The following is a 16,743-nucleotide window of genomic DNA, read 5'->3' on the forward strand; positions in this document are numbered from 1 at the left end:
CATAACTGATCAGCATAAAGTACAAACATAATTCAAAATGCAATATCAAAAATAGTTTAAAAGAGTCAGCATACCTGGCAATAGAGACACACAGCAACAGTGTGGGAAGTTCTGTTTACAGATGCTTCCTTGAGTGGTTTGCCAATCCCCTTTAAATACCCCAGTGGAACAAAAGAACAATAAACATCTAGCACCCAAATATTTATTCAGCTTTTGCTGGACCCTTTCTCGTGCCCAAGTGGTCACGCCTGAGTTTGGGGGATAAATACAAATGTTATCAACGATCTTTATTGGGGCATCTCCCACAACAGAAGAACAGGCATTGTTTTCTTTTTCTGACTGTTCTGCTGCTGCGGGAATGAACCTTCTTTACCATTCGCACCAAAAGTATTTACTTTGACCTCTCATAAAACAACTGGAGACAGTAGGTGTGTGTTTTGCATGACTGAATGAGACCTGGAGGGGATCAGATAGTGTGAGGAGTCAGGAACTCAGCATGGGGGGAAGAGACGAGATTGGAGAAGTTTTGTTGTGCTCTCTGTCCCATAGATCTCCTTCTTCAGATTAGTGAGTTTTATTGTTTTATAGCAGGTTAGAATTCTTGAATTCAGTCTTAGTAGAAGTCCATCCTTACAGGCTACTTGAGAAAAGCCGTGGCCGCGCGCCTAAATCTGACAATATTGTTTTCTTGGTTGTGGTTTAAAAATAAACATTCTGACATAAAACACTCAGTCAGCTACACTGTTTACTTCTGAATATTATATTTTGGGTTCAAACACGCGCCGCTGCACACCACACATTGTACTTAACAGTGTTAAATTTGAAAAATACTGTTCGATAGAACTGCTATGGAAGTAAAATAATGTCAAATGTTTTTGAAACAAAAAGCCTGTTGAATTGCACTACTTGGCATTGCATTTAACCATGCTTGCATTTTAATGCATTGTATTTTTAGGGCTTGCATTTTTATGGGCTGAAATTCAACATGGTTGAATATTTAAGCTGTGAATATTTCAATTAAAAACATTTCAAACACATTTTCATTATTAAAAATTCAATAATCCATATTCACCTTTCATAGTTCACTTCCAAAATATTCAAACTGTTTAAAAATACAACCTATAATATTCAACAGGCAATTTTCGGTCCATTTTATTTCGCTTTGCAAAATTCGCTTCCACAAATTCAGTGGTTCAAATTCGACAGTAAATTCAACGGAACTGCAGGAAAAGCAATAGATTACCGAGATACTCTCCATCTGCTGTTAGTCAACCTCACCAGCAGGAGGTGCAAAAGCGCTTGTTGTTGACGAAGACCAGCAACAGTTAGAGCAAGCCATTCATTCATAAAATGAAAATGAGCTGTGTCAGTATATAAATGGCCTTCTTCATTTGTCAGTTGGGCAATATGGTTTTTATTTATGTTGCTTGAGTGATTTATTTGTTATTTAAATTTCATTATTTTTTTCTGTGACATTTTTTCTCTGCTGACAGTAAGCTACAATGTTAAAATACCCTAATATTTATATTGACACGAACACAATATTTGTATAGCATTTCTAATTGTTATAGGCTACTTAATCTCTCTCTCTGTCCGTTAGAGACATTTTAATGTGAGATTCTGGAAGTGAGATCTAAATTTTGCGGACCGTGAGGTCGGAATATAAAGCAGGTGAATACAGAGTGTATTTTAAGCGGTTTAATTTGTGTAGCTACGTGTAGCTGGCCCGCCACCTACTGGCTAAAAAAAATATTGGCCCGCGGCCATAGTTATTTGCCGACCCCTGCTCTATAGACAGCAACACAACGACCACTTTCAAGGCCCAGAAAGGTAGTAAAGACATCGTTAAACTAGTCCATGCGACTCCAGTGGTTCAACCTTAATGTTACGAAGTGACGAGAATATCTTTTTCATCTCCTTTACGCTGATGACGTAGTAAACGCACTGCAGCGCTTCCAGGTTTTACGTCTGAATGCCGGCTATGTATTTGCCGCAGCACACGCATGTGTCGCGGTGCTCACGTGACTAGCGTCGGCCAATAATGAGCCGGTGTTCTGACGAAGAACCCGGAAGTGCTGCAGTGGCCACAAAGAAACAGTTATTAAACGGCACCATATCTAAGCGTGTTTATTACATATTTTTTTATTATCTCACGTTCAATCGATGTCTTGTTGATTACAGCAATAAACCCTCATCAATATTCTTTCAGCTTTTCTCTGAACTGAATTGAAGTAGGCCTATTTATAGTGTAACAGTGCTGGGACTATAGAGCTAATTTCTGATAATAACACCACTTTTAATTCACTATTTGTTTAACATTTAGAGTATGTTGCTAGAAAGTGTTTGAACATAAATCTCTGTCTCTCAGGTATAATATTTTGGGAACATTTAACCTAACATCATCATTATAACATACATCCAATTTGTAACCATATCAACTTTAGTTAATATTATTATATTAAACTTTGTATTAAACTAAAATATGTTATATTATAAACAATGTGCAAATCACTTAAATGTCAAGACTGATGTTCTATTGAGCTTATTTCTGTCATTGATATGCATGTATGCCGGTGGCTTTAAATATGTGTACATTTATGTTATTATTAGTTTTTAATTGGTTTTATTTTTATATATTTTATATCATTAAAATCATTTAAACTAAAAGACGTGATTTAGTTTGTTTCATATATTGTCTTCTGCTTTCTCAAAAAAATCAATTCATGGAATTGTTTCTAAAGACTGTTCGAGCAAAAAAAAAAAAAAAAAAAAAAAATTGCGAGTGATTGTAAGTGTGATGATCATCTGCTAAATGAGCAACAACGACCACAATTCACTCCTTCAGTCAGTGAAGCTCCCACAGCCGTTCATGAGAGTTTAAATGCTGGGGAATATTCCCATCTTCCCACAGGAGAAGAAGAAGCAAGCAGGAGGAATTACTCCAGGAGAAACTACGGACATACTATTGTAAAGATGGAGATTAAGGAAGAACCCTGCAGAATAAAAGATGAAGATACAGAGGAACAAATAGGTTGGTGTTTTCCTTCATTCTCTTTAATGACTGATGAGGAACATTAAAGGGATAGTTCGCCCAAAAATGAAAATTAGCCCATGATTTACTCACCCTGAAGCCATCCTAGGTGTATATGACATTCTTCTTTCAGACGAATACAATCAGAGTTATATTATAAAATGTCCTGGCTTTTCCTAGCTTTATTATGGCAGTGAATGATTGTTTCTGTTCTGTAGTCCATATTTTTAGTCTGTTTTGAACACTGACTGTATTCGTCTGAAACTGAAGAAAGTCATATACACCTAGGATGACCTCAGGGTGAGTAAATCATGGGCTAATTTTCATTTTTGGGTGAACTATCACTTTAAGATGAAAACTGATATCTAAATGTGAATAACAATACATCTAAAACTAGATAGACTTGATAGTAAACTGGATTTTGTTCATTTTTGGCTTCCTGATTTTGTTTCTAATTGATCCGTGGGAATTTAATGCTGATTTTGGACCCGATGGAAGTGAATGAAGACAAACAGCATTTCAAAAATGAAGATGGAAACACAGTCGTTTCACAGACTGAAGAGAATTTCACACAGAAACGAGCTGGAAAAACTGGAGTAAAAGGAACTTTCACCTGCTCTGAGTGTGGAAAGAGTTTCAAATATGAAGCAAAACTTAAGAGACACATGAGATCTCACACTGGAGAAAGGCCTTATACATGCACTCAGTGTGGAAAGACTTACGTTCAGAAAGGACAACTAAATGTGCACATGAGAATTCACACTGGAGAAAAACCGTTCACATGCTCTCAGTGTGGAAACAGTTTCAGTCAGAAACATTCTCTTAGAGATCATCTGCTCCGTCACTCTGGAGTGAAGCCATTCAGCTGTGATCAGTGTGAGAAAACATTTGCTTTTGAATCAGGCTTACGACAACACCTTAAAGTTCATGCTGCTGTGAAGCCTCACTTTTGTTCTTTTTGTGAAAAGAGTTTTTCACGACTGAAGAATTTAATAGATCACGAGCGTGTTCATACTGGTGTGAGACCTTATGTGTGCTCTGACTGTGGGAAGACCTTCACTACATCGGGCAACTTAAAAACACACCAGAGAGTTCACACTGGAGAGAAACCGTACAAGTGCTCTTCATGTGGAAAGAGTTTCACCCAATTATCTAGTCTACAGAGACATGAGAAAAAGCATTAAGCTGAAGGTCTCTAAATAAACATTATCAACAAGCACAAATAAAGGTGAATTATTGTATTGCTTTTATTCTCCCTCTTCGTTTGAAGCAGATTCTGTGTCTCATCATCAGGATAAATCAGTGTTTCTGTATAAAGTGAACATTTACATTTGACTCTAGCTGGCAGCATTGTTTGTCATTCTCAGTCATTTCAAGACTATGGACGAAGAAACGGTTTGTCAACTCAACATGACATTCAAAATATTTGTAGTCATACACACACAACATATATGTCAGTTAAGTATGTGTTTAAAATATCTATAAAAGGTTCTCAGACAAACACATTTGGATCATTTGTGTCAAAATTGTAGATCATATTAAAAACATTTCAATATCCTTAAAAAAAAATACAAAAAAAATTATTTCTTAAATTTTAAGGGCCAGTATTAAAATATTAAGGACTGGCATATCGAGAAAATAATATTCGATGATTGTTCGAAATCGTAAGACGGCGTTCGCTCAAATCCCGCTCCGACATTAAATTTCTCTGTAGGCTATAGGCCTATGTGTTGTAACCTAAATAGTCATTAAAGAAAACAATTTAGTTTCATATTGAGGTTTAAATAAAATATATATATATTTTAAATTTCATCTATGTTGATTATATGAAAAGTGAAAAGCATGAGTAAGATCATAAGATGCGCAATATGCATATCAATAGGGAAGCATCTAAACTTCAGGCTCAGGTCAGTTTAGTTCTGGTTCTCCACAGCCCTATAAGCTTGTTTTAAAATCATCAGCATCAGAATTTTCTTACTCATTGGCGGTCATTTTAAGTTTAAATATAGTCATAACCAAAAATGCTCTTATGGTAAATCAACTGTTCTTAAATGATGTTTCTAAAATAATATTTTTATGTGTTGTTATTATTATATATATTATCCCAAATCAAACACATGTGGCGGGATAAACAGTGTTTGATTAATATAAGCCAAGATAACAGATAGGTTTGATCATTTAATATTGATTAGTTTCCGCCAGTAGAGGCACTCGAGCAACCGAAGCAATGACACACATCCGAGTCTAGAAGAAGAGAAGTGGGCGAGGGAAGGGGACATAAACAGCATCATTTGCTGCGTTCCAGTCCAAAATTGTCATGCCCTTCACTTGCTAACTTCCCTCCATCTCGTTCACTCGGATGTACGTCATTGCTTACGATGCACGAGTGCCCACTACTGGCGGAAACTGCAATGGGCTGAACTGGAACGCCCTAAGCCAGGGAACGGCAACTGGCGGCCCGCGGGCCAAAACTGGCCCGCCAGCAATATTTTCTGGCCCGCCGGATTATTATGGAAGTCCTAAATGCTGCACAAAACTCTTCCAATACTTGAGAAAAGCCGTAGTCGCGCGGCGATTTCACCGCCGCATACTGTGTGAAACACACATAGGGAATCATGCGGCGCGGGATTACATTTTAAAGTATAACTGTACGTTCAAACTGGACGCGAATAGCGCGTCAAATTCGCGCCTGCCACGTCTAGTTACGCTTGACCACTTTGTGTCCATTCGCGCGTCAAAAGACTGTAGCGGTCAGAACTCTGGTGTACTTTGGACGGAGCGGGCGGTCTGACTGACAATAGCCCATTCCAACACCTTTTGACAGCGTATCCGCACTTAATTCGGACCACCTGTAGGCTACACCTAGCTCTGAGGAGCTGTTTGGTACTGAAACCATTGTCAGCCAACAACATTCTTTTTTTGCAAGGATGTTTGAAATAGTTCGGCAGAAAATAGCCTACTTCATTTGTCAGTAGGGCAATATGATTTTCGTTTAGGTTGCTTAGAAATTTGAGTGATAGGCTGCTTTTGTCCTATTTAATTTATGTTATTTATATTTCATAATTTTTTTCTTTGGCATTTTTTTCTCTGCTGACAGTAGGCCTACAATGTTAAAATAGCGTAATATTTATATTGACAGACCTCCTTAAACCTTAGGTGTGTATGTGTGTGTCCCGAATAAATAATAATAATAAAAAAGGAATAAAGTTCCAAAGTCGGACTGTAAGCGAATGAGGCATGATTCACACCTTTATTAAAATGGCTGTAATCTGTTACCACAATAGTACTTGATCTGTTTTAAATTATTTCCTTGATATATGCTTAAGGTGTTAAATTCAAAATAAAAAATAAAAATTAAAATTAGTCTAATCCAGTAATAAATTTTTTCTATTTTTGATCTGAGTACAATCAGAAAACCCGTCGTTATTTGTTTTTTCATTTTAGTTCAGGAAATAAATAATGGAAAAACAAGTAGTTTTTCATCTTTTTATTTTTGGTTTTAATTTGAAAAAACGATTGAACGAATGATCCACGGACAGTGACGGACCCATCATATTCTGCGATTATAGGCCTATATAAGAGTATTTAATTTGTATCCATAGGCCTACTCTGTGTAGCTGGCCCGCCACCTACTGGCAAAAAAAAATATTGGCCCTCGGCCAAAGTTACTTGCCGACCCCTGCCCTAAGCCCTTGATCACTTGGAATCAGCTAAAGAGTTGATTTATTATTTACATTTTTTCCCTCTAAGAATTTGTTTAATGTAGCATCCAAATGTATATAGGCGTGTGTGGGTTGTTTTAAATGAAAAAAATCTATAATTAATATATCATAGAGTTGTTTGTTGTGGTGGTGATTAGACGAGATTTGTGGTGACGTCACAATCGAACTGCATTGTGGGACATATAGATGCCTGAAGTGTACATATGAAGTAGACTCGCTCCCTCGGTCAAAATCGAGGGAACGAGGGTATGTCGATATAAACTTCCCTCGTCCACTTCCCGAAGTGGAACGCACTTCAAAATGGCGGCGGGGATTCCCCCGAGGGGAAGTGTTTAGTGAAGTTCGCAAGTGCGTGTCTAAAAGTGGACTGGAACGCAGCAATTGACTGCTCTTGCTGTTTTTCAGACTGTGAGTATATTCATTTTATCATTTATTAGGAGAAATCTAAATACAAACGACTAAACGAGTCAGTTCATTAAGTGAATCACTCAGAAATGAACCGACTGATGTTGTTCATTACGCTCGTGAAACGTGAACCTGCTACTGACTGGTTTTTCACAATACAATTTGTGAAGATTATAATTTGCGTTTTTATCGTCCCCCATTAGATTAACCAGCTATTATGTAAAACTGTCATTCAAATGGAATATTACAATTATATACATATGGTAGGCTAATTAACGACCAATAAGTAACAGGAATTGACCAATCAGAACTCAATATTGAAACAGTTCAAGCGCATCTTTTGACGTTCTTTTAAAAGAAGAGGACAGACGTTATGATATTTCTTTGATTAGTGTTTAAGGTCATTCCCCTTACATAACATTAAAACTAATAACGAACCGTTAAAGTTTTTAAATTCAGTAATTGTCTTGCTTTGAGGTGATAATGCCCGCAGATGGTTGTAAATTTAAATAAAAGGTTTAACTATTGGCCTGTATTTTAAATACTTTCAAAATAAAGATGTTATAATGAAAGCATTATATATATATATATATATATATATATATATAAATTATGATAAAAATGATGTGTAGGCTATTAGAAATACCATAAAAAATACCATATAGGGATGGGCGATATAACGATAATTATCGCAATATAATTTTTTCTCGATAAAACGATATCAAGAGTTTGATAAATGTTCAATAATGTTTAAGTGCCAAAAGCGTAACGAAACTCATTTGAACCCCACAGCACACGGTTGTGCTCAACGATACAGCTTTTGGGATGCTTTTCCGTCTACAAATTCCCATCATTTATGTTTATATCATCTGGTGTCTCGAGTGCATTCAGCCAGTCAGCGATCACTAATGTCATGGATAGTTCCTATAGAGCTGGTTTAGACCCTACTGTGAAGTAAATTAGTTCCTAGAACTAAAATCGTTCCTGCGGTGCGAACACGCCAACAACCGGGAACTTACGCCAATAGTTCTAGGAACTATGAAAAGGTTCCTCCGGTGTGAAAGCCTCTAAAGTCATGCGATGTTTCCCCTTCTGCCATTCCTGATCTTCCCATCCTTGCATCACTTGTTACAACCTCTGCTATAACACTCACACTTTAAACTTGCTCACGCTTAACATTTAATTTTTCGGTTGAACTAAGGGCATTTTCTGGAGTAAAAGTCTCCTATATGGCAACTCTGTTTTGCACCACGCTGTTCACTTTTTCAATGTTAGCCTAAAAATTCACCACACAGCGCTATTCATACGAGAAGCTGACATTACGCTGTCTTACCGGCAACATTTCCGACCTCCAAACTGCACTCTTCCACTGACCAGTTCATCGCAGGTGCCATTTTAATGCCATATGCAGGCATGGCATTAAAATTGCACCTGCGATGAAACGGCTTTATGAAAAGCCGTTCATAACTTATGCGTTCTGAGGAGGACGCCATTGTCAATCAGCACACGCTGGAAGACCGCGCTCTTCAGTTTACCTCAACTTCCTGTTACCCTCAAACGTAAATACGCAAAATAATTTATGCCAGACACCAAAAAGAAAATGATAAGGAGGAAAGAAATTATCACCCTATTCTTTTCGTCTTTCCCATCCACTGTTAGAGGTTTGAAGCCCTGAAAAGTGTGGGGCTAGAAAATAATTGTCATTTGGAACTCATTTAATGATTAGACTATAAACTTAAGTGCCCGCTTAAATCATAATTTAGGTAGTTTGGAGTGTGTGTGTGTGTTTGAGTGAGAGAGAGTGAGAGTCTGGTGCTCAGTCATACATTTACATTGAATCATTTAGCAGATGCTTTTATCTAAAGCGACTTACAAATGAGGAGAACAATAGAAGCAAGCAAACCAACATTAGGGTGACAACAATATTTAAGTGTTGTCAGAGAGCCATAGAGAGAAAGAGTTGCGACACTCTTTGATGTCTCCGCTATGGCTGTCACGTGGTTCATGTAAGCCCCAATAGTCCTAAAACATACGCTGGCTGTCATGTTCTTCTATGGGACAGACAGCAGCGATTGCATTATTGAACGGTAAATATAAAATAAAACACACACCCAAGTACTTTTTCAGCTGTTATTGCATTATTGCATTTTTATTAATATCAGTTTTGCATTTGGAGATAAGTTTTAGGCTATATTTTTGGAGGGAAAAGCTTAGTGTTCATGTTCGCATGGGCAGTAGCACTGGCTTTAGCGGCTCTGACTTAACTTTTCCATATCATTCATCTGATGATGGACGTCTCATGATATTTATTTTAGCACGACTGGGCTGTATTAGGCTATTGATTCCTGTGATTTTGCTTATAAATTTTGATTCAGCCATTAGCCTACCTTCGTGATCACGCAAAGAGGTCTGCCGTTGCGGTCCGTTCAGAGTTCGCGTAAATATTTTTTATTAAACAATGACAGACAACAAAAATGTGTGCTTGTGTGGGTGTGTGTGAACAAGAAAAACAAAAACCAGGGGCAGGTGATCCATGAAACAGACAGGACTGGTGATGGCCATAACAATCCTAGAGGTCCAGCATTGTTCTCACAAGCCGCTTCACTCAAGACAATAAAACATAATGAAAAGTTAGTATATCCCAAAAAATTAAAATAAAATAAGTTGCTATAAAGGTGGTAGCGATTCATTACCGAACTCTTACTGTCACAGCTGATGAAGTCGCACTAGCAGGCAGTGCTTGAAAATTGGTTGAAACAACCAACATAAAGTATAAATAATTAAGCTGTGCATTTACAAATGAAGACCAGTATAAGCATCGCAAAGGGCCTCTGATACAACAGACAGTTGACAATTCAAAAGAGGTCAATATTTCAACAACTTAACTCTGGAAAAACTCGACGCGCAGCAATGTAAGTGAATGGTGTCCAACGCCCAAATGACAGTGTTTGGAACTATTCCGCTCTTCAAATCCCGGAAGTGGGCGGTTAAAAGCGCCGCCATTATTTACAACGGAGGTCTATGGGAGTGTCGCAACTCTTTCTCTCTATGGCTCTGACTGAGTGTTGTGAGTACTCCTATCCTCAGTCCATTAACACATTAATGAGGTAAACAACGTCCACAGCAGAGTGTATTTTTCATTTAATTTTATTTTAACTGTAAAAAAAGAAAGAATAGGCAACATTATGCCAGGATGACAAGTGGGAAAAAATATTTTTACAAATACCATTGTAGCAAAGCTGGTAATGGGTTGTCTGGTTAACACAAGTTTTTTGCTGTGACTGTCCTTCCTGTGTCGTACCTGAAGTTGCTGCATTTTGGCTGCTGTCTGTAGATTCCTTCATTCACAACTCGCATTCTTTCGGATGTTTCATACGCAAATGTTTTAACAGTGGCTCGACTTGAATCGCCTTCTTTTGACTGAAAGTTCTGCCAAACAACACTTTTTCTGCTCACCAGTTCCATTTTCACTGTCTCACTGCCTCCTGCATTCAAACGGTCCACCTACGTAAACCCCTTCCCATAATCAACGGCGGCGTGACATCGTCCAGCGTAGCGCAAGCCTAGGGTTCGGTTCGGTGGAAAAAAATCCTAAGGTTCGGCAGAAACCGAATCCCGTCAAAAAGCCCAATATTCGACCGAATCCGAATCCTGGATTAGGTGCATCCTAATATATGATTAGTACGTTTTAGTATTAATGGGTCATATGTTTATAAAAAAAGGTTGTGTTAGGCAGGTCAATCTTTTTGTAGATCAGGCAGGATTTTGTGCTGGTTGCAGAGCTGTGGTCAGCAGGTTTAAATGCTGGGGAATATTCCCATCTTCCCACAGGAGAAGCAAGCAGGAGGAATTACTCCAGGAGAAACTACTGACATACTATTGTAAAGATGGAGATTAAGGAAGAACCCTGCAGAATAAAAGATGAAGATACAGAGGAACAAATAGGTTGGTGTTTTCCTTCATTCTTTTTGAAGACTACTGATTATACATCTAAAACTAGATGCTAGTAGACTCAGTAGTAAACTAGATTTGTGCTACATTAAAGCCTCATGCACACCGGGACAATTATCGCGCGCTTATCGCCAGCGTTTTTGGAGACATTTTTCGGTGCGTCTCTGTGCTCATACCAAGCGATTTTCCCTTGCGATGCGCAGGGCCGGCCCAAGCCTTTACATGGGGCCTTAAGCAGAATTTTATGTGAGGTCCATGGTGCCGCCAATATGATTGACTATTGTCAATGCTTGATTATTCACAGACTACAAAACACACCGATTATCAATGTTATTAGTTGTAGCTGTGTTGCTTGCATCAATATCTGCCTGGCATGTTTTTACCTTTCTACAGTTTTAAATAGTAACAGTAGCCAACCCACAAGAGTGGCCTGGTGTAAATTTGCACTTTAATATTCAAAGTCTTACAGTATCAAGTGGGATACTAAGTGGGTCACACACCGGACGAAAAGCGCAGCGTCACGTCTTTAAAATTCGAACACATTATTCTCTATGAGTGTACACACACCGGCGCCGTCTGTCCGGCCGTATATTGCCGGCCATAAACTGAGAAAGTGCGCGTCCGGTGTGCGATACCTCGAGTTGTCCTAGATGTGACTCGATGCCTTTAATGTGGTTTTTAACAATGCATTGACTGTAAACTAGTTTGGTTAAACAAAAATGAACATGCAAATGTGCAGTACAATCAACTAAATAACCTAATTAGATAAACAGTATCTTCTTATATAAAATAAATGCATTTAATTGTACAAAACGGACAATATTAAATTAAATACTTAAATAAGACATCAAATTGACATATCAGATGAACCTGTAACAAGATAGCAATAATAAATGTATTAACATTAAAGGGGTAGTTCACCCATGAAAATTCTGTCATTATTTACTCAGTCTCCATGTTTTGAATTTTCATTTTTGGGTGAACTATCCCTTTAACTGTCCATGTTTACTATAGGCTGCTGTCCCTTTAAGACTTGCACGTGTCTAACACACAGTGACAGATGCAACTGATTACTTGCACTTTAGACATAACCAACTGTGTTTATGTAAGCCTTATGTGTATTTGACAGGATTAGCACAATCAGACGTAATTTAAAGTTCAGTAATCGGGAGCTGTTTGACATGTTTTCAGTGTGCGCCTGCTCCGGATGTACGGGCTCAGAAAAAAAACGCATGAAAAATGAAATGTTTAACCGGCAAGGCTTTAAAGGGGTCATATAATGCCATTTTTGTACAATCTAATATGATTCTTTAGGGTCTAAATTAAAAGTTTGTAATATACCTTAATTAAAAATTCTCATTAGTGTTGTAAGAAAACACTAATTTTACCTGGTCAAAAACAGCTCTGTTTTCAGCACGCCATTTCAGTGCATGTGTCTTTAAATGATAATGAGCTTTGCTCACCCCGCCCCTCTGTTCTGTGCATACACCGTTTCTAATATTGTTATTCACAATAACCACGTGTTGTTCATTATAAACGTGGGATTATGAATTATATTGAGAACGTCGTACATAGAAAACATGCCATAATGTACCCTGAGTGTAAACCTTAGATGCATTCATCGTGAAGCATGCAGCAAGGTTTGCAAATTTCGCAAAGATTAATATAAATACTAATATAAAGGTTAATAAAACATTACACTCACATCTTCTGGAGGTTCAGCAGGAACACGTTGGTACCGATCCGTTTTTTCTCGTTTGTAAAGCTGTCTGGTGTGAAATGATTCGCGCAAACATGAAAGCATGGACGATCGTGGGGAATCCCCGTGAGGGAATCCCCGCGTCAATCCTTTGGGCATATCGCTTCAAAAACAAAACTCAGCCACTGCATCTTCAACGGCTCGGATTTAGGAACATCCAAATGACTGCTGTGTTCCTTATTACATCTAAGAACAGAACACCACAATCGCTTAGACGCCATTCTACTCCAGCATATCAACAATGGCGGACTACTATGACGACAGCTGTCACAGCTCGCTCAGGGCGGGTCTTGTGTTGAAACACGGCTGTCACTCAGCACCGTGGGAGGGGCGTTGGATATTATGACGTCACAATATCGAACGGCTTGATTTCAGAGAGGGTCAAACATATAAGGAGATTAAAACAAAACCACTGGATGGATTTTTATCATGATAGGATGGTTGTGTACAGGCACTGCCAACAGACATTTCAGTGCAATCAACTTGTAAAAGTGCATGTACCATTATATGACCCCTTTAAAGCAAATGAAGACTTCAGATGCAAAAGCCTCTAAGTTCCATCTGAAATTTTCTTCTAAAATGATCATTTTTATCAAGCTTGTATATTTAGGTTCAGTAATTTCACTTTAATGACAATTAATAGGTCATTTTCATTGCCATTGAAGTGAAATAACTGAACATAAACATACGAGCTTGATAAAAATGATCATTCTAGAAGAAAATTTCAGATGGCATTTAGAGGCTTTTGCATATGAAGTCTTAAATTTGCAAATAGTAAACTTGCAAATAAGTACGGTGTCCCGTGAGTGTAATTCTACCGCTGCGTTAACGCGTGATGCAAATGTACGTCGAGTTACAGGTCACGGTCATGGTCGGACCATAGTTTGGAGGCCCCCTAGTGGCGGCGGGGCCCTAAGCAGCCGCTTAGTTCTCGTATACGGAGGGCCGGCTCTGGCGATGCGCCAAGTGAACGTGCAAATTCACTCCCAGAATCCTATTTGATCTGTAATTCCTCTCCATAACATCTCCCACTTATCGAGATGTTTGTAGTCGCTTTGACATTTGTCATAAAGTTCTTTGTTTTTAGACACCAAAGAAACCAGCAGCTCTACATTCATCCTGCCTCGTTGCATCTTATTTTTCGTCTACTTACTTCCTCTTTGTCATTGTCTTCTATCAATGTGTGATCGACTCGGCAAGTCCGTTTTTTTTTTTTTTTGCTTGAGCAAGTACCATAGACATAATATTTATTATAGTACTTTAACTTCAGTAGCTCTAGGCACGTGAACAAAAGCGCTAATCTCATTGGTCGGACAGTTGTTTTTTTACGCGCCACGTCAAACCAAAATAACCAACCTGAGGCGTTTAAAAAAAAAATTATTACGCTTTTAACGCCTGCCGTTTTGCGCGTCGGTGTGCATGCTCACATTGGCACCTTTTATTTAATCACGAGGCGCTAAATGTCCACGAAAATAATTGTCCCGGTGTGCACAGGGCTTAAGAATGAACTTTATTTCTTTGTTTCTCGTTTGTCCTTTTTAAATGTGAATTTAATGTTAATTATAGACCAGATGGAAGTGAATGAAGTCAAACACCATCATTTCACAACTGAAGATGGAGATCTGACAGATAAAAATGAAGACAAACCTCAGTTTCAAACACCTCATCATTTCAAAAATGAAGATGGAAATGCAGTCGTTACAGAGACTGAAGAGAATATCACAGAAAATCAAGCTGAAAAATCTGGAGTCAAAGGATCTTTAACCTGCTCTGATTGTGGAAAGACTTTCACATATAAATCACAACTTACCACCCACATGATAATTCACACTGGAGAAAAACCGTTCCCCTGCACTGAGTGTGGAAAGAGATTCATACATGAAGCACACCTTAAGACACACATGATATGTCACTCTGGAGAGAGGCCTTATGTATGCATTCAGTGTGGAAAGAGTTACACTCAGAAAGGACACCTGAAGGTGCACTTGAGAATTCACACTGGAGAAAAGCCTTATTCATGCACTGAGTGTGGAAAGAGTTTCACTCGCAAAGAGGAGTTAAATGCGCACGTTAGAATTCACACTGGAGAAAAACCGTTCACATGCTCTCATTGTGGAAAGAGTTGCGGGCACAAACCAAACCTGATGAGACACATGTTATCTCACACTGGAGAGAAGCCTTTTACATGCACTGAGTGTGGAAAGAGTTTCACTCAGAAGGTAGGCTTTAATGCGCACGTGAGATCTCACGCTGAAGAAAAACTGTACACATGCACTCAGTGTGGAAAAAGTGCTCACAAAGATCTCATGCACTTTCACTCTGGAGTGAGATCTTTCAGCTGCGATCGGTGTGAGAAATCCTTTGTTTTGGCATCAAGCTTAAAAGCACACCTTAAAAGTCATACTGTTGCGTAAAGCCTCACGTTCGTTCTTTTTGTGGAAAGTGTTTTTCACAACTGGAGCATTTAAAAGTGCATGAGAGTATTCATACTGGTGTGAGACCTTATGTGTGCTCTGACTGTGAGAAGACGTTTATTACATCCAGTGTCACACCAGAAATCACACCAGAGAATTCATACTGGAGAGAAGCCGTACTCATAAGAAAAAACATTGCCCGAAGTTGTCTTATGATCAAAGTTCATGTTAAGATCCATCATTTACAAATAATACACTTACAAGTAAATAATTTGACATTCAGATTCATCAAAATGTTTTTTCTTTTGGGTCTGTAGATTAGATAATTGGGTGAAACTCCTTCCACATCTTTTTCGGCAACACTTGATTCATTAATACTAACACTTTCTTTCCTCTTCTATATCAAAGTTTTTATTTTATTTTTTTTACACAGCAAAAGACTAAAGTGGTAAGGGTCATATCATTTACATATTTTTGTTCTATTGTTAGTTTAACTGTTTCTATTGTTTTCCTCATTTGGATAAAAGCGTCTGCTAAATAATTAAATGTAAATGTCAAAAGCTGGATAATTTGCTAAAATTAGTAGAGAATTTTGATTTGTTCAAGTGAATTTGCAGTTATTGTCTGTTCAATTTTGGGATAAAATCATACCCGATATTGTATTGAAAACTCATCAATTAAATATTTACCCTCTTATATTCTGCATAATTGTATGTTTTTAAATAAACACAGGCAAAAACTATACAAGTTTTAGGGTTGGACGATATTTAACATTGATATAAGTGATTACCCGGATTTAGACCTACCTTTATTGTATTATATAAAGCATTCACAAGCAAATTATCTTTATGTATTTCCCTGGCGTCAAAATCAGCCACACATAAATGTTAGGAAACACGATTCCTGGCTGCATGTCAATATCCATGGATCACTGGATCTTTGGTAAGTTGTAAAGAACACTACTGAGTCCAACTTTTAGTTTAAACTGATAGTCGCTTGTGTTTTCTCAGTTTCCCCTATTAAATTCAGTCATGTAGCAGCTCTTTTACCACTCAGGGGCTGAGGGGATGTGTTCCAATATACTTTTACACATGCAACTTATTTCACCGTTTATGTTCACTTAAGACATGAGTGTTTAAGGGATTACTCACCAAGCTAACTATCACTTTCGCGGCTTAATGCAGTTTTAATAACTCTTAAAGTTATTTTTAAGAGTTATTTTAAAGGTACTGCCTTTATCGAGAACGTCCTGCAGTTTATCAACAATAGACTGTACTTTTCGACAATCACTGATCTGCATGATTTGGACGTTAAGTTTGATGAAAGAAATGCATGATGAAATAAATGCACTAAAATATCACAGCCCTAGTTTCTTGCTGTTGGGTTGATGTCTCTGCAAAGATTTATTGCAAATGTATTGTCCTTTTCGGGGACCTTGTAGAACTGCCAGACCAGTAAATG

The 16,743-nt window shown here is 38.0% G+C and overlaps 2 protein-coding genes across 3 annotated transcripts in view; both read left to right on the forward strand.

Moving 5' to 3' along the window:
* LOC308705758 (uncharacterized protein) overlaps positions 1-4,591 on the forward strand; it is an 80,460-nt gene extending 75,869 nt beyond the window's left edge. Inside the window, exons 3-4 of one of the 2 annotated variants that reach the window (XR_014031955.1) lie at positions 2,912-3,031; positions 3,530-4,591. The gene's annotated coding sequence lies outside the window, so the exon portion shown is untranslated. The remainder of the gene's footprint in view (positions 1-2,911; positions 3,032-3,529) is intronic. The other variant, XM_081390933.1, reaches the window with a different exon arrangement.
* A 2,332-nt stretch (positions 4,592-6,923) lies between these two features.
* LOC308705762 (uncharacterized protein) lies at positions 6,924-16,016 on the forward strand. Its single transcript, XM_081390948.1, has 3 exons — positions 6,924-7,161; positions 10,990-11,103; positions 14,435-16,016. The coding sequence occupies exons 2-3, from the start codon at positions 11,046-11,048 to the stop codon at positions 15,280-15,282; spliced, it is 906 nt and encodes a 301-aa protein (XP_081247074.1). The 5' UTR covers positions 6,924-7,161; positions 10,990-11,045; the 3' UTR covers positions 15,283-16,016.
* Positions 16,017-16,743: the final 727 nt, after the last annotated feature.

The sequence above is a fragment of the Scardinius erythrophthalmus genome (assembly GCF_964197995.2).
Source record: "Scardinius erythrophthalmus genome assembly, chromosome: 17".
In the NCBI taxonomy this organism is placed as follows: Eukaryota; Metazoa; Chordata; class Actinopteri; order Cypriniformes; family Leuciscidae; genus Scardinius; species Scardinius erythrophthalmus.

Coding starts and splice junctions, on each gene's coding strand:
- LOC308705762 (XM_081390948.1), top strand. CDS start 11,046: ATGGAGATTAAGGAAGAACCCTGCAGAATAAAAGATGAAGATACAGAG. Junction 11,104..14,434: donor AGATACAGAGGAACAAATAG/GTTGGTGTTTTC, acceptor TGTTAATTATAG/ACCAGATGGAAGTGAATGAA.